Consider the following 26069-nt stretch of genomic DNA (forward strand, 5'->3'; position numbering starts at 1 on the left):
TGCTTTTTGTCAGATGATCGTTAAGGCCCATGGGCCTCTTGTTATATTTATGGACATCTTTGCACTTCTGACTGATGTCATTAGAACTTAATATGCTTTATTGAAACATTGCAGTGTTCCCTTGTGGAATTTCTCTTTTCTTTCTTGTATTTTAAGTTGTTGAACTGAAATCTGAGGGATGTCGCTGTATATACAAAAGTAATGCCCATATTTGTTTGTGCTCTAGAGGCTTTATTCCTTCAGGGTATTGATAAAAACAAATTTTAGGGGATGTAGGGTCAAGTTAAAAAACCATCTGACAAGTACAATTGTATTTCAAATTTCATATGCAGGTGCCCTGTGGTCTTGGTATATTTTGATAGTTTGATTTTTGGATTGATCAGGACAAAAAGAAAATTGATGTAAGCACTGCCTAAAAGTGAGTGTAATTGAAGATATAGATATGTGCATTTAGTATATTTGTTGGAACTTCCGTGTCATGACTTTACTCCTTTTAAAGGAAAAATCCATAAGCATTCAAATATAAAAATCAAACAAAGTTATGCAGGTAATAGAGGAATACAAGTAAAGACCTTCTGGCACCTAATGCATTTCATGATTGCAGCAAATAAGTTTCCACAGCATAGATTAAAATTAGATAAATGGGAAACATGATGTTTGGCAACATGTTTGATTATTTAAATGATTTTTCTCATTTCTCAAAATGCCTCGGCTAAACATCAGTTTTTGAGGTCGTGGACTTGGCTAATCATCAGTTTTCTGGGTCATGCATCAAATTTGTTGAGATATACTAAACACAAGTCATATTTCATAAAGAGTTGACAGTGACTTTTGACCATGACCAATGATCACTAAAAAATAAACCAGAGGACCAAGAGGCATGTGTTGCTCACCTGGTAGTGGTATTCAATGTTCATCAAAACTAGAATCTGTGAATATCAGGAGTATATTGACATGTACACCATTTCATTCAAAGTGGGCACATCTATTAATTTTAAGAAATTTCCACAACAAAAAGCTTCTAAATCTCTGTTCTAAACAGTGACAGTTATAACCTGGATTATTAGTAAGTGCCATTTCTTTTTTTCTTAAAATTTGTTTGATTTTGACCTTGGAAACCTTTCCACATAATATACTGCTACTTGTACTTTTGGTTTACGAGATCAATATGGGTCAAGATAACTTCTTTTCACACAATTTGTCTTGCTGTAGCCATTGGGCAAGTTGACCTAAAAACCTGCAAAAGGGTTCATGATTTATCTTCTACATGTACACAAGATTTCAAACAGAGAAGTGGTCCAAGATGACTTTTGTCCTCTGAGCCTGACTGATGACCACCTTAGTGGGGTGATAATACAGTTAGAATATTGACTAAATGTGTGCATGAGATATCTGGTAGACAATATCATCATGGAGGGAAGCACAAACAAAGTTATTACTATATCCCCTCACCCTACTAACCTTAGTTGGAGGTAAAACAAGGGGCAGTAACTCACAGCTGAATCAAAATGCCACTCAGTAATACTTCATGTGGTGATCAAGCTCTAAAGTTTGAAAAAAATGGATGAAAACCTGGGAGGTGACGTCTAGCTGGACAAATAAAAGTTTAAAATAGATTGATCAGGAAAGGACTAAGTCATACCAGACTGTCAATATTGTGGACAGATGTAAAAAATGTAATACATGAACTGGACACTAATAATCACCAACAATTCATATCATCTTGTAAAATGTCTGAAAAATATTATAATTGTAATTAACTTGAATCATCATTATCAAGATCATCCATTTGTTTGTCTTGACTCTCTGAAGTGTCTTCATCACATTCTTCAGAGTCTGTAATAGCAATCTTTCTCAATTTAATATTTTGTAAGTATTTGATTTCTCCATTCCACTGCTTGAAATATTCAAAATTTTTGGCATTGACAAGGTCAGGTAATTCTAAGCCATTAGATGCAAACTCGTCTTTCTCTTTATTCAATGTCATTGATATTGCTGCTTCCCTTGCTGCATGCTGCCTTCCTTGTCGGTTTCCAATGTGTTGTACAATATCAATCTGATCTAGTTCATCTTCAAATCTTGATAAATATTTCTTGCAAAGACTGGCCAATTCACTTTTTTTCAAACATTTTTTTTCTAAATCTACATTTTGCTGAAACCACATCAAACGATCTGCCAGCAACTCTGTTCTTTGTGTGTTTAAATTCTTAACTCCAAGTCTCTGGTCACGGGAAGCTTTTCTTGTCAATTGCTGAGCTTTCCTACTGTTGGGGTGAATTGGTTTTTTGTCTTGACCAACTTTTGCTCGTGGTGCTTTTGGCATGTTTCTTCTATAAATCTATTAAATAAAAGAGAATACCTTTCAGAGAAAATGAAATATAGATTAATCAATTTTACAAACTAAAAAAGCACACAGCACATCAATATTGTCAAAGCTGTGATTGTTTAAATTTATCAGTACTAAGAGGTTAAGATTGAATGTCTACACAATTATGTTCATTGCTGTGTATGCAGCAGGGCACCCCATTTCTCTCAAACAGGCAAACACTTTTTTTCTCACTCATTATCTCACTTGCATCCACACTCAACCTAAATGTTGTTTTGCCACCCTACGTTAAGCAATATCAATTTAAAATTTCAATATGTTCTTGTACACAAGGGGCCCGTGGGCCTTAATGGTCACCTGAGGTCTTTGGTCTGAGGATTTTGGACAGGTAAAGAACCATCAGTCCCAGTCATGTGAAAAAGATGATGCCTTTGTTTGTTGCAAATTTAAAAGGAACTTAGTTTTTCTACTTCTTAATGACCCTGCATTTGCATAACTCACTGATTACTTAAAGCAGTGACAATCTCTCAAATGCAGGACTACCACCAATATGACTGGGTGTGCCCAACCTGATTGATATAATAATATTTGAAATTTTCATTATGATTTTAATGACGTTTTAACATGCACTGCATTTGTATTGTTGCAACATGGTGCATAGTTATCCATGTTCTACAGCTACATATGCCAACAAAAGATTGAGGTTTACACGTCGAGACTCTTGTGACAGGTATCTTCGGCATTAGACACACGTCAAACAGTCCTTATTCCCTTCTGAGATTCCTCCTTAGGACTCATTTATATCGAAAATATGACAATGTCCCTTTTCGAAATCCCAAAAGGCATTGAGATTAGGCAGCTCTAATCAATCGGCCGACCAGCAGTCTCTGTTATAGGAGAAATGTTCAACATCAAGAAAGCTTTATAACTATACTAGACTTGTAATTTAAATCATCACACGCTAACGACCTTATCTGTGTTGATAAACCATTATGGATCCATGTACCTATGTAGACCCCCAAATCCACAAAGACACCATCAGCACTAGAATTCTTGTCGTTTATCTTTTAAAGAGATATTTCTCATTTCAACCATATGCATCTACATGTATCTGGAACGTAAACAACACAAGCAAAAATCCAGTCCATCATAGCTTATTTGTATGATGATATAATAGACTGGATTTTTGGTGGCGTTGTTTACGTTCCAGATACAGATGCCTGTTTCAACTAATATACCCCTGGTCCAAACACAGGGTAAGCCAACAAGTATCAGGATGTGCTTTTACTCTGCAATCATAAGTCTAACACTTTCGTACATTTGAAACCAATATTAGAGTAATACCTTTTCGCCGTGTTCAACAGGTCCTCAACACGTGTTATTACCGGATGTAGATTTGCTGCTAAATAACCAATGGAAAATCGTTTTACATTAGAGGGCGGCGGGACCTTGACATATAGATCACCAAAATGTTTTGTTTTATTGTCATGTTCTTTTTACAACGAAGCGTCGACATAACATTGACTAGAATGCTCGTCAAGATGTCTGCTGTGTCGCGCATACTCTCCTTGTCGGCTCGTCTTTCTAAACAAATTCACAGGTAAAACAAAATATACTCCTAGTGCTCTTACAAAGATTGATACGCATACTTTCTTTTTAAAATTTCCGTGATGTAGGACATTTTATTTACGTACTTTCTCGTTAAACCCGAAGAAACTGTTTTATAACTGGCCGTGTGCAGGGATGAAGAGTTTCAGTTTAGCTCGAGTCATCCTGTCCCAACTTCTCCTTCTCAATCACCCCGCCCCGTTTCTTGCTTCTACAACATTTTATTTATCAAACGGCTTTACGTTTACTAATGTGAAAACAAACACCCGTAAATTTTGGTAAATGCTTTAAGCACATTACAAATTATAGTAATGCAGTTGACATTAGACATTACAAAATGTATACTTATTGCAGATTACAACACAAAGAGAGGGTAATTCGGGCATGCACTAGTTGTATACAAAGATCTCAGTGTACATTAGCTAGTCCACATGAAGGAAAATCCTACTCTCCGAAGATCCAAAACATTGTAGATGACATTGGTCAATTGACACTGCTTGAAGTGGCAGAGCTGAATGAACTATTAAAGGTTAGTGTAGTGATATTATTAAATACTAATTGACTCGGTTCCATATCATTCTTAAACATTTTTCAATTATTTACAATTTGGTAATTGTAAAAGACTTTGAGAATTTAATTTGCATCAATGATGCACCTAGAGTTGATTGACAAAACATATGTTGTGGATGTTGAATTTGATTTATATTTAATTGATGTAGTATATATAAATATCAGATGAAACAATTTTGTGCATGTACATTCCAAATCAGGGTAATTATAAGTGACAAAAAGAATAGATATGACAAGTGGTCAGAGTTGCTGTAATTGACTAAGTTTGTTTTCTTTGAAAAGCTTGGTGTCGTAGACAAATGTATGGTGTGTTGCATTGTAAATCAAACTTAATCTTATCCTGACTTGTCTGCAAAACTGTTGGAAAAAAAATGAAAATAAAACCATATGTATTATGATTATTGATAATATTGTCTTAATTTTTTTCAGACCACGCTGAAAATTAAAGATGCTCCAGTCATGTCAATGGCTGGTGCTGCTTCTGCAGCTCCAGTTGCTAAGGTACTGTGCATTGCTTTAGAAGTACATTGTGTGTTATACCAGTGAAGTATGGAAAAGTGAATCACATTCCACTTAATCGTTGGTATGGCAAGGGGTTCACTCTATCTTTATAGTAAAATGTACTTTCCAAAGGAAAAGGCTTCACTTTACCATGGGATTCATTTTAAGATATTAGGAAAATAAAAGTGTTCACTTCACTGTTACATTATTTTGATGTGGGTCATTTCATCTTGCTACATAATACCATGCCACGTCAGAAGTAATTTGTAACGTTGCAGAGCTCAAACTTTCATTTAGAGATTATCTGTTTGCTTAGCATGCTGAGATGACCCAAGCTTTTTTTGTTAACAGAACAATCTCACTTTTTAGGTCATCTGAAATTCAGAAATTTGATTTGACCCCTAGAGACCTGGGGATGGGGCCCTAATATGGTAGATAGACAATACTTTGCTTCAAAACGCTACTTTTTCTTAATGCTAGGATTTCATTCAAAATTTGTTGGTAACATCAGTAGGGGTTGTCAAATAATTCTTAAATTCAGATATTTGATTTGAGTCAGAAGGACTTAGGGCGGGCCCTATATATTTTGCTTTAAAATGGTTCTCTTCCTTAATGCTTAAATGCATTTCAGTCAAATTTCATCTGATACATGATTGAGGGTGGAGAAACATTTCATAAATTCAGAAAGCTGATTTGACCCCAAGGGACTTCCAAAAGGGGAAGTAAGACAATATTTTGTTTTAAAATGTGATTTCTTCTGAAAGTCTGGGTAGATTTCAATCAAGTTTAATCCAAAATATAATTGCAGGTGGGTTATCATTTCTTCAATTCAGAAAATTGATTCCACCCCTAGGGATCTGGAGATGGGCCCCAAATGGGAAAGATAGTCAATGATTTTACTTCAAAATGCTATTCTTCCTTAATGATTGAATGGATTTATACCTAATATGGTCTTAAATATCATTATGGGAATTAATCAGATTTGTCAGACCACCATCTGCAAATTCTTTGGTTTGTCCATGAGATATTGATTGTCAGATGACCATTAGGGTCCATGGTATGGCCCTCTTGTTCTGAAATTGTTCTTTTGCTTTGTTTGTAAGCCTTGTTTATTTCTGGGTTTTATTGACCTTGTAACATGAATGAACAGTTTTTTGGTTACCAAATTGTCTACATTAAATAATTTTATTGGTGAACAGGAAGAAGAGGAAGGAGTAAAATCCTCAAGAGAACAGACATCATTTGATGTTAAACTAAAGGGCTTTGATTCTGCTAAAAAGATTGCACTTATAAAAGAAATCAAGAGTGCTTGTGGCCTCAATTTAGTTCAGGTAAGCTGAGAACATCAATGCACTGATCATGACAGTTGACCTATACTTCTTTTACTTCTATAGATGAATGGTTTCCCTCCTGTAAGCTTAAGTGAAAATATGGTTTGGTCTGACCTCTGTCAACTAATTCTGCTTATGCAACATAATAAGCGACTGATTCTGGAATCAGCTGCAGCTTGTCTGTCTGTCTTCCAGAATTTGTCTGAATATCTCTGAACAATTTCAATAAAATTTTACACATTCTTGTATCCTAACTACCCCCAGACTTCTGTGCCTCTGGGTATTTCTTTTTTTCATTTTGGCCTTTTATCATGGATTAAGAACCTTTTTTTTGAAAATAGCACAAATCTTTCTCATAACATTTCCACTTTCATTAAAATGTCATAGAATTGTTTTCCGATAACATGAAAAAAATAATGTAAAAATACTATATTTTTGTTTGATTTTATGTCCTTAAAACTTCACGTCATCAAAAAATGAAAATTCTCTTACCAGGTATATTCTTCATGCTTTGATAGAAATATATTTGAGGGTTTTTTAAACGATTAAGAAAAAAACAGTTGATCTGCTTTGTTTTTTGTTTTTTTTTAAATTCCTCCATACAGCCATGTTTTCTAGGTTTAAGAAACAATATTTTCAGGTCCTAAAAATGCTTATCTTATATTTTAACCCTGACTGATATTTAAACCAACATAGGTAGATTGGTAAAAGAAAACCAGTGAGGAAACAAAGTTTCTGAATGCTACTATGTTTCTGTTAAGAAATTAACATTAATTTCCATTCAAGGTCAAATTTGTTTAAGCGTTTGAATGATTTTTTTTCTCTTAACAACATTAATATAGAGGAATGTAACAGTTACAGTCATCTGTATGGATACACTTATGTCTTTACCAGTTCAGTGGTAGATAGATGTAACAGTTACAGGCTTTTGTATAAATTGCCTTACCACTTCAGTGGTAGATAGATGTAACAGTTACAGTCATCTGTATGGATACACTTATGTATTTACCAGTTCAGTGGTAGATAGATGTAACAGTTACAGGCTTTTGTATAAATTGCCTTACCACGCAGTGGTAGATAGATGTAACAGTTACAGGCTTTGTATAAATTGCCTTACCACTTCAGTGGTAGATAGATGTAACAGTTAGTCATCTGTATGGATACACTTATGTCTTTACCAGTTCAGTGGTAGATAGATGTAACAGTTACAGTCATCTGTATGGATACACTTATGTCTTTACCAGTTCAGTGGTAGATAGATGTAACAGTTACAGGCTTTTGTGTAAATTGCCTTACCTCTTCAGTGGTAGATAGATGTAATAGTTACAGGCATCTGTATGGATACACTTATGTCTTTACCAGTTCAGTGGTAGATAGATGTAACAGTTACAGTCATCTGTATGGATACACTTATGTCTTTACCAGTTCAGTGGTAGATAGATGTAACAGTTACAGTCATCTGTATGGATACACTTATGTCTTTACCAGTTCAGTGGTAGATAGATGTAACAGTTACAGTCATCTGTATGGATACACTTATGTCTTTACCAGTTCAGTGGTAGATAGATGTAACAGTTACAGGCTTTTGTATAAATTGCCTTACCACTTCAGTGGTAGATAGATTTTAGTATGTATGTTGACTGTAAGCTGTAAAGAAACTGATGTCATGAACACCTATCTAACTGGATATTACTGTAAAACAATTATATCTTTTGTCTTACCAAAATATCCCATTCAGTATTTCTGTCATTATAACTGGTACAGTGAATTATTCTTCACTTTTTCAGTCAAAGAGTTTTGTGGAGTCGACACCACAGGTGGTGAAATCTGGTATCTCAAAAGATGAAGCAGAAAAATTGAAGGCAACATTGGAGGCTGTCGGAGCCTCTGTGGAAGTAATGTAGAGAAACTTTTAGGACTCGTAGATATTGGTATTGTCACTCTGCAGTATGAAATTTTTGTATTTGTGATATAAAAGTGATTTGTGCTGATACTTAACTTGTTCTTGTTGTATTCTGAGCATCCTCCATACTCAAGGGGTTGAGTACTTATGTGACTTGGAGATTCAGTTTATGTCCATCAGAGGATCAAATTAGTCTTCTTGTCTTAACCACAAGGTGTCGCACATGGAACGTTCAATTTTGTCATGAAATGCTCCAGGGGTCTGAGAGCAAAAGTAATCATAACCCCTTGGTATCGAGGATGTATTCTGAGTTGAGTGATAGTTTCTGTGAGCTTATGGAATGGTGTGGCATCTGTTGTCTATCCACAAGACTTAAGTACTGTATGATTAATGCAGTCTGTGGCTACAAACATGACAACTATGAACTAAAGGTATTGTGTAAAAACTTTTTTAGGTTTCTAAACATGCACTGTTCTAGATAATAACAAAAAACTGAAATGTACATTCTGCTTTGTTGATTGATTTGAAGTCCAATTGTGGTTCTGCTTCATTTCCTAGAAAATAATGATAACAACCTTCGAATGCAATATCCAAGGCCCATGGATGGCAACTTCACTTTTCTTCTCCTTCTCAAATAGGTGTGTGGACATGGGACGACAAATGATCATGTCGGTTTCATCATGATCCCTGAAGTATTTTTCAAGAAGTAAAGACAAAAATCATTTACTCACAACATAACTTTATACATCATGAGCAAGAATTCAGTGGACAACTTTTAAGCAAACATAATGAACTCTTAAGAGAGCCAAACATATCAACTGAATCAAAGACAAAAATAAAAAATAAAAAATTGGTCTAAAAATCTACACCCAGGAGTGAAACAATTACCCATTTGTGTGAAACCATAGCTTCGCAAATGAAACTAATTTGTTAACAATCACATTTATACTGTAACATCCATCTGTCATTTGTGCCAGTGTGTTTAAAAGATTCATCTCGCTTTAGTTTCAGTAAGTCGCATTCATTATGATGTTAAATTGCTAACAAAACTGATTTCTGTCAATATCATGAACTGTTCCATAGTGTACTGAAAAAAGTTTTCATGATGTAATTCACATATTACGCTAAGCTCCCTCAGCACTATGTTTCAATCATATCAAATAAAAGACCTGTTCTATCTGAAAGGTGATTTGCTTCTACTTATGGGTGATCCATGCTTGAATACTCCTTGTATGTGTAATTTAAAGTCTTCTAGAAAAAAACGTCAACCGTTTATTTACAGGATTACTTGAAATTTGGTGTTACTAGTAAAAACACTTGGAAGGAATGCTAGAATATTTAAATGATTTATGAAATTTTGTAAAAGCACTGTCAACAACAGACTTGAACTACACATGATTACATGTTAGCCTGTTCTGCTCTTTACTTTCCCAAAACTTATAATGTAACAGAGGACATTATGTTATTACAATGCCTCCACTGGGACTTGAACCCGGGACCCCTGGCTTATTAGTCTGATGCTCAAATAATGGAGCTAAAGAGAAGTTCTCATTAGCCAAGCATTATAATGGGCTAGTATTTACTACAATTACAATATTATGGTAAGTCACTGTCTGTTTGAAACCATTTTTTTGCTAGAGATCTCTTCCCACTTTTTGATCGATCTCTTCTAACTTGGTAGGCTCAATCACCACGACCCAAGTTGTTTTCCTGAGCAGCAGTTAGATTTGGCAGTCACTGCTCTTTGTTTAATAATCTCGTTCAATTCTCCTCCCTAAATTCAACCGATTTCTTTCAAACTTGGTAGGCTTTGTAACTAAGGCATGAAATTGTTTGCTTGTTGGCAGTTTGATTCACCAGTTCTTGAAGAAGTACCAGGTAGTGAATTGCCTTATTTCAGCATTTTAATCTTGTCTTGATGTCTCCGCTTTCATTGTTTAACTAATTCCTTTTAAATTTTGTTAACCTAATAATCTTCAATGAAATTATACTTTACTGAATTTAATTAACAATACTCAGAAGAGTTTTTACCTTTTTCTTTTCCATAAATTTAATCTTTTGAACTTTATAAACTTTCTAGTCATGTCATAAAATCGTTTTCTGTAAGGCTTTTTGGAGTTATTGCCCTTTGCCCTTTTAAGCTTTTTGATGCCCTTTTAAGCTTTTTGACCTTGTCTGCAGATCATCTCCCTCACTTTTAAATATCATTTACACTTCCTGTGCTTTTTGCATTTCCGGGTTCGTTTGAATTAACAGTATGTAAGAACATTCTGATGTACTTAATTGGCCGAGTGAGCTAAAGGCATACCACGGCATCCGTTATCAACTTTTTCATACAAATTGCTACTATTGATAAACAACTTGCAAGATTTTGACCATATTTGGTCTGAAGCATTCTGAGGGAAAGTTGAACAAATTTTGTTTAAATAGTGGGTCTCCGCAGGGCAGGGACCTAAAGGGGAAATTTTAAAATCCTACTCCTGTAGGAATGATTGGATTTTGCTAAAATTTAGTCCGAAACTTTTTAGGGTAAAAGGGAATTAAGTTTTATATAAATGTTAGGTCCTGAGGGGCGGGGCCCAAATGAGGTAATAGAACAAATTCTTTAAAATACTACTCCTATAGGAGTGATTGGATTTTGACCAAATTTAGTGTGAAGCATCATTGGGTGAAGAGGAATCAATTTTGAATACATAGTTGGAAATAGAGGGAATTCTTTAAAATCCTACTTCTCCTGTAGGAATGAATGGATATTAACCAAATTTTGTCAGAAATTTTACAAGTTCTTTGAAGGGTTCAGATGTCTTTTTACATTGCAGTCATGTTCTAGGTTTGATTGGCATACATAGCACTTGTACCTTTTAAGATTTGGAGCTACATAACAATAGGCCCATTAGGGCCTGTATCGCCTATCTGGTATAATTTGCCGATTGATTTTAACTGAAGAAAAAGTTTTTAAAATACTTTTATCTACTGGTATTTCCCTTTTTTAGGCTCATCCCTTCTTCCCAAAGGGGATAAGATTCACTGTTTGTACAAATTTTAAGTTCTCTTCACCAAGAATGTCTTCATATAAATCTGGACAAAATTAAATTGTTCCAATGGAAATAGATTTTTAAAGAATTTGCTCTATTCCCTCTATTGACACAACCCCTCCCCATACCAGGTGGCCAAAAACCACTGTTCATACAAAGTTGATTCCTCTTCACCAAAGAATGCAAAATCCAGTAATTCCTACAGAAGTCTACTTTAGAGTTTCTTTTCCACTTCCCCTATTGGGCCCATCTCCTCAAGCCCCAGAAGGCTGAGCTGAGACCAACCATATCATACAAAATTGATTCACCCATGACTGCTTCAGATCATTCCTACAGGAGATATGGATTTTTAAAATGTCCTGCATTTCCCCTATTGAGCCTGCCCTTCCGTTTAAAACAAAATTGATTCTCCTTCACCTAAATATACTTCAGACCAGATTTAGGCAAGATCCAATAATTCCTCTTTGAGCAGAATTTCAATGAATTTGCTTTTTCCACAAATGGGCCCTGTCCCTCCTCCCAAGGAGGCAGAGACACACCATTTATACAAAACTGATTCCAATTCACTCAAGAATGCTCCAGACCAAATTTCGACAAAACTCCACTCATTCTTACAGGAGTGGGATTTTAAGATTTCCCCTTATGGCCAATGCCCCTCAAGTTCCTGGGGGTCGAGACGCACTATCTATAAAAATTTTTTGTTCCCCTTCCTGGAAAAACCTGTCAGTCATTTATAGCTAGTAGCAAGTTTTAGGGGAAAAGTTGACGGCAGGACCTTCAGGCCAAGTGAGCTAACAAACCTGACTCGCAAAATCAGATTGGTGCCTATTGTTGTCTTGCAATGCAACTGAGGTCATTACTGATTTTTGCCTCAACTATGTATTGAAGTAAGGACATCTTGCTTACACTAGGTTACCGATTACTGGTAATAGGTGATAATTAGTGTGGCTTTGTGATTTTCACAGAGGTGACTTTGAAAACCATGTAAGCAAGAGCACTTTCTCACACAACTGATCCCTTAAAAAAACCCAAAGAAACCACAAGAACATGGCGATTCTCTCAAAAATATTTAATGCAAAAGAAGTAATAAGAATGTTATTGATAACATGAATGTTCCATTTATTACATGACAACATTTTTATAGAAATTATGCAAGTACACAGGACATCATTATGATCTTCATGCCAGAACTAATTATTGAAGGTTTCAACCTGTGAATGGTTCCATCATAAATGTGTTTCATGATTCTGCAAAACACGCAGTTATAATAAGGCATGTCTACAAACCAAGGTCCTACTGTTAACGTAGTTAACCTGCAGTAAACCCAGGGAGCCTTCATGTCGCCAGAACACCAACATCAACCAACTAGGGAGCCAACTTACGAAGTCTGAGGATGGGCTCATTACAGTCAGAACAGCAAGACCTATGGATAAGCTAGTTACCAAATAAATGTATTAGGATAAATGTTACACAGGCATTAACATCAAAACAAAACAAACATGTCCTCAAATTAATCACATACTGTATATAACTAATAAAAATTTCATTCCATAATACAATTAACATAATAAAGACACCACCAAATTTCTTATTTTGAAATATGAAAAAGTAAAAAAAATGATATACATTGTGTAGAAACATACAGCAATATCACCGACCCCTTTTGTTTAATCAATCTGATCATATGAAGTACTACATTTATAACACTGATCCTATGTCCGCTTTGTTTTGTAGAAGATGATCCATCACTAGATATTGATAAAAGGGTTACAGTAACACTAACAAAACAAGAGGCCCAATAGGCCAGCAGTGCTCACCTGGTGTATGTATACACCACTCAAATATGCCTCTAGGCCTTTTAGTTTACTGTGGATTCATTTATTTTCGTTGGGTTCAATTTTCGTTGTTTCTACAAATTAGACAGTTTCGTGGACTCATAAATTCGTGGATTTTTGATTCTGTGGGAAAAAAATAAAAACGTTAGAATTTTCTCTTTTTGCTTCCAGTCGAATTTTTTTCTGTTTGTATTAAGGCTATGTTCACAGGAATTAACACTAATGACAAGAATAAAAGAACGTTTTTTTTTCAAGATGGCGTCCTGTGTTTTTATAACGCTGTTTACAACAGTCTCGCATTAATATCAAACCACAAATCAGTATATATCCTGGCGTGTAATCAATCGGTAATTATCAGAAACAATTGTTTTCAGTGGATAAACATTGTGTGCTGATCAGTCGGTGTACCGCAGTCATATGAAAACACCACGCGTATCGATGGGACCATGTGTGTAAACAGGTGTGTAAACAAGATCTGCATTATTAATAATTATTGTGAACCTGTAGTCGGATAGAAATACGGATCCAATTTTCAATCGACAGGATGGTCCGATCAAGCCTAGTGTCCACAGTGTCGCTAACGACTGCGATCCCATCATACTTAGCATCACAATGGGTACTTACCCTTTGTTATGTTTAATAATATATAATCATATATCGTTGACACCAATTTAGCGTATCCATGTCGAGCCTCAGACTACCCGACTCCCGACTAATTACGGGGCTTCTGTCATTACCGGTGGACGTTTCCGGTGTCGGCAAAGATTACTTGGTCAAATTTCAAAATTACTTTAGTAAGTAGTTCATATTTCGTTGTTTTTAAATTCGTGGATTTGCTCATCCACGAAAACAACGAAAATTGGACCCCCACGAAATAAAATGAATCCACAGTATGAGAAGTCATTTGAAGATTTTAACAAATTTGACCCCTGTGACCTTGAATATAGGTAAAGGTCATTTATTTTCCCAAACATTGCCAAGCTTCATCATAGGGAACATACCAGCCAAATATCATGCCTCAAGGCTTTTTTTAATTCATAAGAATTCATTTAAAGTTTTTTTTTATTAAATTTTTTTTGTTTACAATTTTGACCCAATTGGTTATTGGGAAGAATTTGTTAAAAAGTTGACACTGGATGATAAATGGACAATTGACGGCAGACGCCACAGCATACACTCACTTGGCCCTTCCGGCCAAGTGAGCTAAAACTATGAGATTCTATGTTCCGAAACATAAATACTAGTATTTACATCATTAATCTCAAATCTTAGCGTACTGCTTTTTAAAGTAGCTGAATAGTACATAATTATATGTACATATATACTTATAATACATAAGATACATAATTGACAAGCTGTTTTGAAAATGGCTCATATCAATATCCTTAGAGAAATCACTTGATAAAAGTGCATTCTGAAGTCTTATTAATTCACCACGTTTTTCTTTCTTGGAAAATATGAAGCTATTTCATGTAAAATTGTATATATCACAACACTTCAATTAATGAATATGAATGCGGTACAAACAATAAACTGGCACCTGTCAAAAATATCAATAAACAAGATAAAATGCCTTCTTCACAAGTTAAAATATTGAAACTCAAAGAAATCATTGTTTTTCAAAACCTACACACAGGATTGTCAGTATGTTTAGATCCAACCAATGTGTTTCTAACTATAGGGGCTTTAGAAAAAAGAGATATTTGTCCAACTGGTGGATTATTGATTCCATTGCAAAATTAAAACCTTTGGAAACAATGAGTGTAAAAATGAGTAATTACATTTTATACTTATTATCCTAATAAGGCAATACAAAAACAAAGAGTGGTTGATTCAAAATTACTAATATCTTCAAGAAAATGCCCGTATAAAGATGGCCAAATTAGTAACTTGATTGAAATTTTTCAGAGTTCAGAGTGCAATTTCCAAAATTTTAAGCGTCCCCATTTCTAAGAGATATAGGTACTTGATATACAGTATATGCTTATTATCTGGCCATCATACTGAAATAGCTATGTGAAAGACTGTAGCATACAAAGAAACTACATGATGAACAGACTTAACTTCTTACGTACGAAAAAGAAACTTGTATTAATTATATCAAAATGAAAATGTGAAAGCAAATAAAAGCACTTGTATACCCATACTTTGCAATTAGCATTTGATCATGGCTAAATATGTACCTTACCAAAAAATTCACACTAGTTCAATCACCTGATTTTGTGAGCTTCTCTCTTCAAATGGTAAAAGCCAAATGGCACGAGAAAAAGAATGACAAGGGCAAAACCCTTTGAGAAAATTCTGATGGTAAAAAATGCTTGATAATAACTACAAATTGTCAGGGGGAATTGAAAGCACTTAAAAAAAAAACCTTTGCATTCTTAAACTAATAGGAAAGCTGAAGGGGATGGGATATGAAAATAAACATACTAAATACATGTCATGATGTTGCTTACCCATTTACACTCTGATGGACTATAAAAGCCCAGAAAATATCAAGCTGACATTAGTTCTCCTGGACTTGATGATAAATTTGTCACAATAAAGCACTATATATGGAATGCCAGTGTAGCTTACACAGTCAATGTAGGAAAGATCTTCTGCTAGGACAACAATTTAACTAGTAAACTACTTAAAAACAGTATAACTACTCCCTCTTTACAGTCAGATTGAGCAAATATTTGTCAAAATCCTGAAAACTAGCGCCAGTGAATGAACCTATTGCTATACAGTAGATAATACATGTACAGCACCAACATGGTAAATAGATGGATGGAATTGTATTTTTTTCCCACCAAAAAAAAAATCAACAAAGGATATGGCACTGATAGCCTTTGTAGCTTTAGATTTTTTGAAATGTTTACAATCAAGATCTCCGTCATTCTAGCTAGTTTGGTCTTGAGCTCACTACCAATCCACATTTGGTCCCACATTACCAATCCTCATGGCCAGGCAGAGGGAAGGTCAGTGCGAAAGATTCCACCTCTTTCTTGAGTGCTGCTATTTTTGCTCTCACAGCTTCATCTTCATGAACTTTAGCATTGAACTCCTTGAGGGTAGGTCCACAACTGGACTGAATTTCCAAAGCCAGATTGATTCCTGGAAATGAACAAAAGCTATACAAGTTACACTACATACTTTTATAATATTACCTTCATTCCTGATCTTACAAGGATTCTGAAGCAAAAATAGACAGGGTGATTCCTACATAAATCATTTCAAAGCATGTTTGCATTAAGTATAAACATATACATAAAATGTATTCAGTATTACTAACATATACATTTTAAACTCGTCTCAAAATCACTCAAGTTGAAATTATGTTTTTGTCAAAATAATAAAAGTCCTGATTTTTTTCCTTCTTCTTTGTAATTTTAGTTCAAATGACTCTAATTTCATCCAGTAGAAATTTTGATCTAGTCAAAGTGATTTTTCAGTCTCTTATATTGTTAAAGCAAGCGAAAAGTAATTTGTTATCTCAAAATTAATTTTAGTCAAAACATCTGCACATCTTTTAATGAGTTTGATTCAAAAGTCATCTTCGCAGAACATAAGGCTAAGTATACAGCAGATTAGTCCAGCATATACAAAACAGTTGAACTATGACATTGCCAGTTTCATTATCAAATTTAGATGTCTTCTTAATTAGTGTCACTGTACTGTAGCAGTGACTTACTTGTAAGGGCTAGGTTGTGTGAATATTAAAAATGTTCAAAAAGTGTTAAAAACAAATATGCTTCTTTTTTCAAGGACAACAACATGTACAGGTACTGAAAAAGATTTTCAGTGCTTGCTTGCTTTATATGTTTATTCTAGTGAAGTCATTTAACATGATCTGTATCTTCAAACATTGTATCTAGTAGCCTATCGAAAGCCAATTTTTAGTTTAGTTTTTTTCCTTCACATTCCATAAAATATATGACTGACCTACAGATGGATAGAAGTGAGAAGTTGATCGGTATTTTTATTTCTTATTTGGATAAATAAACAATCAAACAAGAAAGTAAAATCAATTTGTTTCTGATTACTTACAGGTCTTTATAACAACAGGTTGATTATGATTAATGATTCACTTAATGAATGAATGAGTACCATGCTATTGTAGCCCATGCTTCGTTCATCAACCTCAGCAAACCTTATTAGGACACTTCAAGTTGTAATTCTGAATATTTTCCATGATCCCTTGATTTTCAAGATAACAAGTTTCGACTGTAATTGTGTTGTTGTAAGGTGCCCAGAATGACTAAAATATTTTCTGCTCTGAAACATAAGTTCTTTGAATCCTTGGTATTATGCTGTAACTGTTGGACAGATTTGCTTTTATTCTGATTGGTTACCAGGTAATCCATTATTGAATTTTAGGAATAAATATGTGTAGATTTTGATTGGGTTTTTCAGTAGTTGGGAGATTCCAAGGCAATCCATTCTCTTGTAATTATGTCAAAGTCTGTTGGTATTTCAGGTCACTATATTGTCCTCTTAACTCACCTACTTATGTTTTTAAGATCAGTCAGAACTAAATCATGGACAGTCATTAATTTGAAGGAAAATAACTTGTTTTTATTCATATAGGAAAGCAAGTTATCACACAAAAACAAAAGTGTTGATGGAAAGATGATAGATGCACAGACAGGGGGACAAGCTGATTACTATAGTGCACCTGCATCTCAATAACTTCCATAATTACCATAATTGTATTGATGATTTGAAGTAAATGAAGCTAGTTTTTTAAATTGTTATCGTTTCATGAACATGTATTTGCCTTACCAGCTTAACTCTTTGTTGTAAACAAAATGCAAGGTTTCATCACATTCACAGTAAACCACTGTAAAAAAACTGTTATAAGGATAGATTTTTCAATAAGACATTAAATAAACAAACCTCTGTCTATAAAATCTACAACTTGTTCAAAGTCAGCTTCTTTCATGTTCCTGGATGTGAGTGCAGGTGTTCCTATTCTCAGGCCACTTGGTTTCAAGGCACTCTTGTCTCCTGGGCAAGTATTCTTGTTGATGGCAATGCCAATTTCCTCGAGGATTTTCTCTCCACGAGCTCCATCAATCTTGTTGGGACGAAGGTCTACCAAAATCAGATGATTGTCTGTTCCACCTAAATGGTCATGTAATCAATTTTAGCATTTTGTTTGATGTTTGTTGTTATGCTTAATTTTTTCACCATTACTGCAAATGTCATGATATATACTCATGATAATCAAAAACATGATTCTATGTATACTTACCAGTCACAATAGTGTATCCCCTTTTTTGCATGGCTGCACACATTGTTCTTGCATTGCTAATGACTTGTTGTTGGTATACTTTAAATTCGGGTGAGCATGCCTGCTTCAGGGCTACAGCAACACCTACAAGAAAAATAAACAATGTACACTGAAGACGAGTATTCCAATACAATAAAACTTCAGTGGAAAATCGAAATTAATGTTTTTAATAAAATCTAAACACATAAAGGTATAAGATCATGACATGCTAAGATCATTGGTCTATGGTCCATGCCCCAAAGAAACCTACAATTTCTCCCCGATTGGTACCAGGAGGACGTATATACATTTATCATTTTGGTGAAAAGTGTAAACCAAAATTTACTCCCAGTTGTTCAACACTTCAATATTTTATAAACCATATGGTTGATCATAATTTACAAATTAAAGTGATCCTACCAGCTATCTGATGGTTGTGAGGACCTCCTTGTAGCCCAGGAAACACTGCTTCATTGATCTTTTTTTCCATGTCATACATCACTTGATTTCCATTCTTTAGCACTTTGCGCACACCTGTAATTGACCAAAGCCAGCATGACTGAAGGGGTTTGTAATTAGCAAATCATTGTGTGTTGTTTTAGTGTAGACCACAAAAAAAGAAAGATCAATGCTATTTTTTAGGTAAGAAATTTAATGATTTTTACAATTGGTGTAGGTCTGTTAATTGAAAATGTCATAATTTTGTCATTAATCATGAAATGGTTATTACTGTATACCATACAATAAATGAAGCTTTGTAGAATTGTAATAAACATGTATATCCATACATAGCAGGCATGGAGATTATGTTCAATTCACTGGTCAAAACTTCAGCCAAATCCTGGAAGCCAGATGGTTAATGAACCAAGGAAAACTCCAACTGTTCTCTGTGACATCTGTAGTGACTTGGATGGCCAACCAACACCAAATCATGTTTAGTTACCATGGAGTATCATTAATCCAACCGACATGCTATTTACTGCAATGGTCACATGCTTTATGTGCAAGATCCAATTCAGGTCAAAATATTGAACTGTGTACGACAGTTAGTCAATCTCCAAAAATCTGATAACATCTTTGCAGCTATATTCTAATGTTAAGAGGGACACCATGGTAAAACACATCTTATATATTGGATGGTCATGTATAAAGCCAATTGTCTATATGCTACCTCATTATCCACATTTAATCATGAATGTTCAGTTTGACTACCCAAGTGATAAAGACTTTAAACATAAAATGTAATTATCCGAAGAAATTTGCATCTACTTTATTTAACATTTTTCTTTCAACTTCTCCATTCTTGACCCCCTTTACAACATCCACTTGTCCTGTCAACTTTAATTAAATTGAGTATCGCATGTTTCCTCATTCCCAAGGCAATTGTTCAGTTGTTAGCAATCATTCTATTAATTGGTTTTAATGACTTCCTATCCTGAATGTCCAATCATCCCAGCACTATTCAACAATTCTTTGCTTTGCAGCTAATGCAGTAACTGATTACTGCAGGTAATTGCTGATAAATAGGGATTCCCATGATTTTAATTATCAAAGAAAGAAGGACATACTCATCAAGTTTCCCGCCCATGTTCATTTGTGATATATAAACATTTAAAGAGAGCAACATGGAAAACAGAAAAGGATATCAGCCAATCAGGTCACAGCAGCCTAATTAAATATGTGTGAAATTTACCTTTTATCAAACTTGTGCAAGGCATTAAGGTAACAAGTGTAACAACCAAGTTTCTTCAAAATCTATACCAGTACTTCAAAAGATATGCCGAAAGCAGCATCCCGAGGGACAGATGGACGAATGGATGGAACTCATTTGAATATCCCCCACCAACTTTGTTGGGCAGGGGTTAAAAAAACAAGAGCAATAAAAAGTGGTCATTGGTAACTTTTGACATTTAACCTTAACCAATGACTGCCAAAATCTAATCAGGTGTGCCACCTGATGTGCTGATATGGTATGAAAATCAATTAAATCAGTTTAGGGGTTCATGAGATGTCTTGTAACCTACCTTTTATTTTATTTCTAGTGCACTCCTGGACCTTTAATAACCACTTTGATAAGTGATTAAAATGAATGCATGTGTTGTCCTTACAAAACAAAAGTAAGTGATTACTCCTGCTTATATCTTTAATGTTGACAAGACAATGACAGGAAGCTTGCATTAACCATTTTTTTGCTAATTAGGAAAATACAGACAAAAATTAGGAAAAATATTCAATTTCCCTTAAGAATGGGTTTGTGTATTGTACCCTATAAATGCCTGGCAAAAACCAGTCCTTAAATTAAACCTCAACTGATGACCACCAAAATCTACCTAGGTATATAACAATTTGATGCTATGGTATGAATGTGAATTAAATCTGTCCAGGAGTACATCAGCTAATTTACACACAAGCTATGCATGGGCAGGTGCACAAAGTGATTACTAAAACGCTTCCCCCTTTTTATTAATGAGGCTGTATAACAGATATTAAGGAAAAGGATCCAAATAGCTCAACAGTATCAGCCACATAATCATTATGTTCACTTCATGTTGAACTTAGGATGATACTTCAGGCTGAAATATGATTGGACCGTTTTTAATACCTTTTCTGTAGAAAATAATTCCAGATCTTGGTCCTCGGAGTGTCTTGTGGGTTGTGGTTGTAACAATGTCACAGTATTCAAAAGGGTTTGAAACCAGGCCTGCAGCAACTAAACCGCTGACATGTGCCATATCCGCCAATAGGTAAGCATCATTCTCATTGGCAATCTCTCGAAAACGTTTGTAGTCAAGATTTCTTGAATAGCAACTCACACCTGTAAATATATAAAAATTCACAAATTTACAACTATTCACTTTTTTTCAATAAATTCATTTTTGCCACAACTCTTCCACATTTGATGAGGAAAAGCTATCCAGGGCCTACTTTTGAGCAATCTAGGGCCGATAATGGGCTACATTTCCAACTAAATCATTTCATGATCGAGCTAAATTCCCGAGGTTTGAAGTAAAGGAGAGATTTGTAATTGATAATCCTGAAAATCTCTTTCCTAATTCACCAATTTTCTTCCAAAAATAATCACAATTGCTGCATCCCAAACCAGTGAAAAAAGCAGTTATATCTGTCTATAAAATGTCATCTTTCTAGTGAGAGTACATTTTATTTATCCATAGGCAGTTATATAAACAAGTTGATTTGTACAAAGTTCACATTTACCTGCTACAATCATCTTTGGAAGAAACATTTTGGCATTTTCATGGAGGCGGTCATAATCAATAAGGCCTGTAATAGGATCAACTTTGTAAGGAAAAGACTCAAAGTAAACTGATGTAGCTGATATCTTCTTAGATGGTGTCATAAAACCATGACTGAGATGACCCCCATCAGGTAGATAAAGACCCATGATGCGTCCATGAGGTCCCACCAGGGCAGTGTATACAGCAAAGTTGGCTGGTGATCCAGACAGAGGCTGTACATTCACACCCCATTTGTCAGCATCCAATCCATAAGCCTGCAATGCTCTCTTCTGGCACAACAGTTCAATTTGGTCAATGTATTCATTTCCACCATAATACCTGTACATACAATAGAATCAGTTTGTCAAACAAAAGTTATGTGAAGGTGGGTGGGGGTCTACAGCCTTGATGTATTATTTGGTCAATTCAGATAGGGTCTGTAGGTCTAATTTACTCAAAAGTAAGAATTCATTCATAAAACTAGTGTACAAAAAAAGCTGAGAACAGTGTTAAACATGTTTTAACCATCAAATTTCTTTAAACATCTTTTTATTGCATGTCTGAATCAGTCAAATATACCATCTACATAACTGAAGCAAAGTCACATCTCTCCAATCAACAGATACTTTTGATTTGATAGATTTGAAAATGCATTTATTTTCAAAACATTCAAAGAATCAAAATTGATATTACCATGCCTACCTACATCAAGCAATCAAGTTTTGGAATGTGTTGTAAAGAAATTTATCATGCCCAGACCCTGTTTGACAAATCCCATGCTATGCTTTGAAATATACACTACTTCTGCAATAACTAGAAACATGATTTATTTTTCTTATTCAAATGATGGCATGCTAACCTTTGACCTGGCTGACCCTCAGAATACTTGTTGGTCAGACATGATCCTAAAGCCTGGTGAACTGCCTTGCTGGTGAAGTTCTCAGAGGCAATTAGTTCCAGCCCTCTTCTCTGTCGGTCTTTTTCATTAATAATTATCTGTGAAATCTCAGGATCTTCCACCCGGATATCTGTTGTCATATTCCAGTGATCTCCCATACTGTTCATTTTCTTTGTAACAGGGTTGATTTTTCTTCCTGAATAAATACACAATTTCAAACTGTGCCCTAAGTGAAAACAGAAATGAATCTAGTATTATTATATATGATCCAAAATCACTTAGGTTGAAAATTACATCAAAATCAGCCAGCCAAATACCAAGATATTGATGTATAAAGTGCACTATTTTCACCTGCCCTTCTAATACTAATCAGCACAAGCACAACTCGCACTGAATGGGACCTTATCAGCTGTGATGTCACAAGTTCAACAACTTTTCGTTCTGTGACTTAAGTGCGCTACTGATTTTTGACATTAAACAGTCCATATAATTTTAGTGAATTTATCAGTGCTGTCCTCATAAAGTATTGCTGTTGTCCTGAGAAAAAGCAGTGTGATAGATGAACGAACCAAAAGAGAACATGAGAGAAAAACATATAAACTATAAGATAGAGCCATAATATTCATTTTCAGTAAGTGATTTACATTCACAAATGGATATTAAATATTTTAAGCATTTGCCTGTTTTAATTAAAATTACAGGTTGCAGAAATAGGTATTTCATGAAATTTAGACAAAAAAAAAAAGCAAAAAAGATAAAATTTGATGGCTGATATTTTTACTGTTGTAATATAAGGGAATTACATAAATGTCTGATTTTAAGAAGCTTAAAGGGACAATTTAGTTAACCATTATTTTGTTAATTCCAGTAGAATACAAAATATACATATCCAGACAAAAAAATTCTTGTATCAATGTCATTTGCTATGTAGCCACTGTCTGCTGTGGTAACTTTAAATGTGGGGAGAGCCAGTACCAAATATAGCATGAATTGTCATTTAGCCCAAAATGACACATTATCTGATGGGAACAAAGTTGCTATTAAACAGATCTAAATGATGGAGGAACAGGGTGATGACATGATTGCCTAAACATTGAAATTAATTACTAGTATTTTTCACATTTAAAAACACAGCAAAAACCGATATTATCTATTTAAAAATACCTTTAAGCAACATTGATATTTCAATATTTTTATGAAGTGATAATTCAGGTAGAATACGTTAAGTCTTTATTCATATTTTGTTATCAATTGTTACACAACAGCAAGATATCACACTTAAATGATGGTTAAATAGGTGATTTTCCTTATTTTCTTGTTTAGGCAAAAAAAAAAAAAAAAAAATCCCTTCCAATGTTTTATTTCAGTACACTTTTCACCCGTCATAAGGTAGACATTTTAAGAATATTTGAAAAAAAAGAAGAAAGACATAAATAAAACTCTTTTGTAGTTATGTCCCGGTTTTGACTATTTTTTGCATAATTTGACAGAACCATGGTTTAGTACTGCTTCAAAGACCAAATTTCTTTCCACTATCAATGTATCAATATGACCAAACCAATAAAAACTTATACATACAAATAAATTTATCACTTTTCAGTAGGCTCTATTACCTAAGTGTGCATACCTCTCTGTGCCTTACAAACTAGGAAATGCTTAAAATAACATGTTGGGATTTATTTAGATAATAACTCTATGCCTTGACGACTAAAATCTAGAACAAGCAATTACGTCATCAATAAATAATGATTTTTAGATTAGGAAAATTTGTTGATATCAGCTACCTATAACAAAGTATCAATATATATATATCAACAAAAAACATTTCATTATCAGCATTTCAAAGAAAATGGTTGACTGATGATGTGTCAAGGTATGAGCACATTGTAAGCTGATCTAATGAAGTAATAGAGCTCAACATAATTCTGATACTGAAACTAGTACATGTAGTGTATGTACATATGATACAAAGAGACATGTGTATAGTTAGTTCGTGTCAGGCAAAGTACTATACAAAGTGCCAGATAAAAAATACTGCCTACTTTACCACAATCTTACCAGTGGTGAATCAATCCAGGATTAAGGATCTGACTGTGCAAGTTTAAAGTCATAAATTGGGAGATTTAAAAAAAATCAAACAACTTTGCAAAAAATGCTTCCGAGACCTAAAGCATAAAGTGTAAAAAACAAGATGATGTTGAAAATGCTAATCAATGTGTCCACAGATTTTGGGATATTCTATGTTATTTTAACATTGACAATTTCTTCTTTATCTTTAAACCATATGTATGAAAACAGAAATTCACAGGATTACAAATATACATAATTCAGTTCATAGCATAGAGTAAAAGTATTAAATATACCACAGAATTCTCTGGATACTGTACTTTGCGTTAATTACATCAAAGTTGAACTACAATATACACATGCAAGCAAAAGACTGCATCTTTTGTAAGTGCATAAAAAACCAGTCTGTCTACACCAATGCATTTTAATGTTTTGATGCATCTGTACTATAATCCCTACAGCAATAACTTGTACAGTATAATGATTTTTCAAACACTTTCAATTTGGATATTTAAATTATTTTATGAAACACTTCTCTTTTTAAAATTTCATGTTTTTCTATTGATTTACTTGGAGTTTGTTACATAAATCCGTCAAATAAAATAGCAAATAATAGTAACAAAAACACTAGAACGTTAAAAATGTGACAGGTTACTTGTTAATATGAATTTTTAAGAAATATTGAAATTATCTGTGTCCTGAGAGATGGACAATGAAATGGACACAAAATTAAAGTTATAGACCGCTTGTTCCAACTACTAGGCTATGTTATGCAAGCTTCAGTAACTTTCAAGATTTAAGTTATACTAAACGCACCATATATTTGTATCAAATAATGTCAATTTATTGTATCACTCTCGTTATGACATTGGGCTGAAATAAAAATGACTGACATTAAAGCGATACGAAGAAAAATAACTTACAATTACAGATGTTTTGTTTCACACTCCCGCTCCGCAAAGCGCATGTGCTCCTCTCTGCACCTTGAAGCAAGAAGGCCGAAACATCTGTTTTCCCGGGATATATAGACTTAACAACGAATCAAACATCGGCTTACGATCATCCAATGATAATATTTGTTACAGTTGAGAAAAGCGGCGCATTCGAATAAATGTCTTAAGAAAACCGTCTATACTTATTTTCTATTCCAATAGGAACCATTTTTTTTAAAGCAGAGACGTATGTAATACTCGAACGGTCGAATTAAATTAGACTTGTATTTTTCGTTTCTCTTGGTCGTAGAGGAGCGGAAATAACAAGTCTATTTTTACCGAAATGATTCTTTCAATCATGACTGAAAAAACCCTCACAGAACCAAATTATGGTCTGTAAGGAGTAGTTTGAAAATAGCGACTTCTGAATGAATGCAAAATGACCATATGTTTAAATGACAATATGAAATGGCAAATACTGCACACGCAAATGGTAAAATTGTATATTTTAAGTGGCATATCGGTTCAAGTCCTTCCACAGAATTAAGTTTCTTGATTTGTCCAGAGACG

The 26069-nt window shown here is 34.3% G+C and overlaps 3 protein-coding genes across 3 annotated transcripts; 1 reads left to right on the forward strand and 2 right to left on the reverse strand.

Annotated features, from left to right (window-relative positions):
• Positions 1-210: 210 nt before the first annotated feature.
• LOC132556295 (translation machinery-associated protein 16-like) lies at positions 211-3723 on the reverse strand. Its single transcript, XM_060220677.1, has 2 exons — positions 3671-3723; positions 211-2338 (listed from the first exon to the last, which is right to left on the reverse strand). The coding sequence occupies exon 2, from the start codon at positions 2321-2323 to the stop codon at positions 1757-1759; it is 567 nt and encodes a 188-aa protein (XP_060076660.1). The 5' UTR covers positions 2324-2338; positions 3671-3723; the 3' UTR covers positions 211-1756.
• A 127-nt stretch (positions 3724-3850) lies between these two features.
• LOC132556303 (large ribosomal subunit protein bL12m-like) lies at positions 3851-8329 on the forward strand. The gene is made up of 5 exons (XM_060220686.1): positions 3851-3926; positions 4289-4463; positions 4934-5005; positions 6205-6336; positions 8124-8329. The coding sequence occupies exons 1-5, from the start codon at positions 3856-3858 to the stop codon at positions 8238-8240; spliced, it is 567 nt and encodes a 188-aa protein (XP_060076669.1). The 5' UTR covers positions 3851-3855; the 3' UTR covers positions 8241-8329.
• A 5677-nt stretch (positions 8330-14006) lies between these two features.
• Positions 14007-25549, reverse strand: LOC132556291 (serine hydroxymethyltransferase-like). The gene is made up of 8 exons (XM_060220674.1): positions 25491-25549; positions 22462-22696; positions 21583-21941; positions 20969-21181; positions 18787-18900; positions 18349-18471; positions 17991-18218; positions 14007-16208 (listed from the first exon to the last, which is right to left on the reverse strand). The coding sequence occupies exons 2-8, from the start codon at positions 22665-22667 to the stop codon at positions 16042-16044; spliced, it is 1410 nt and encodes a 469-aa protein (XP_060076657.1). The 5' UTR covers positions 22668-22696; positions 25491-25549; the 3' UTR covers positions 14007-16041.
• Between the last annotated feature and the right edge of the window lie 520 nt (positions 25550-26069).

The sequence above is a fragment of the Ylistrum balloti genome, unplaced genomic scaffold (assembly GCF_031769215.1).
Source record: "Ylistrum balloti isolate Yb309-2 unplaced genomic scaffold, AGI_CSIRO_Ybal_v1 Utg370558, whole genome shotgun sequence".
NCBI classification, from domain to species: Eukaryota; Metazoa; Mollusca; class Bivalvia; order Pectinida; family Pectinidae; genus Ylistrum; species Ylistrum balloti.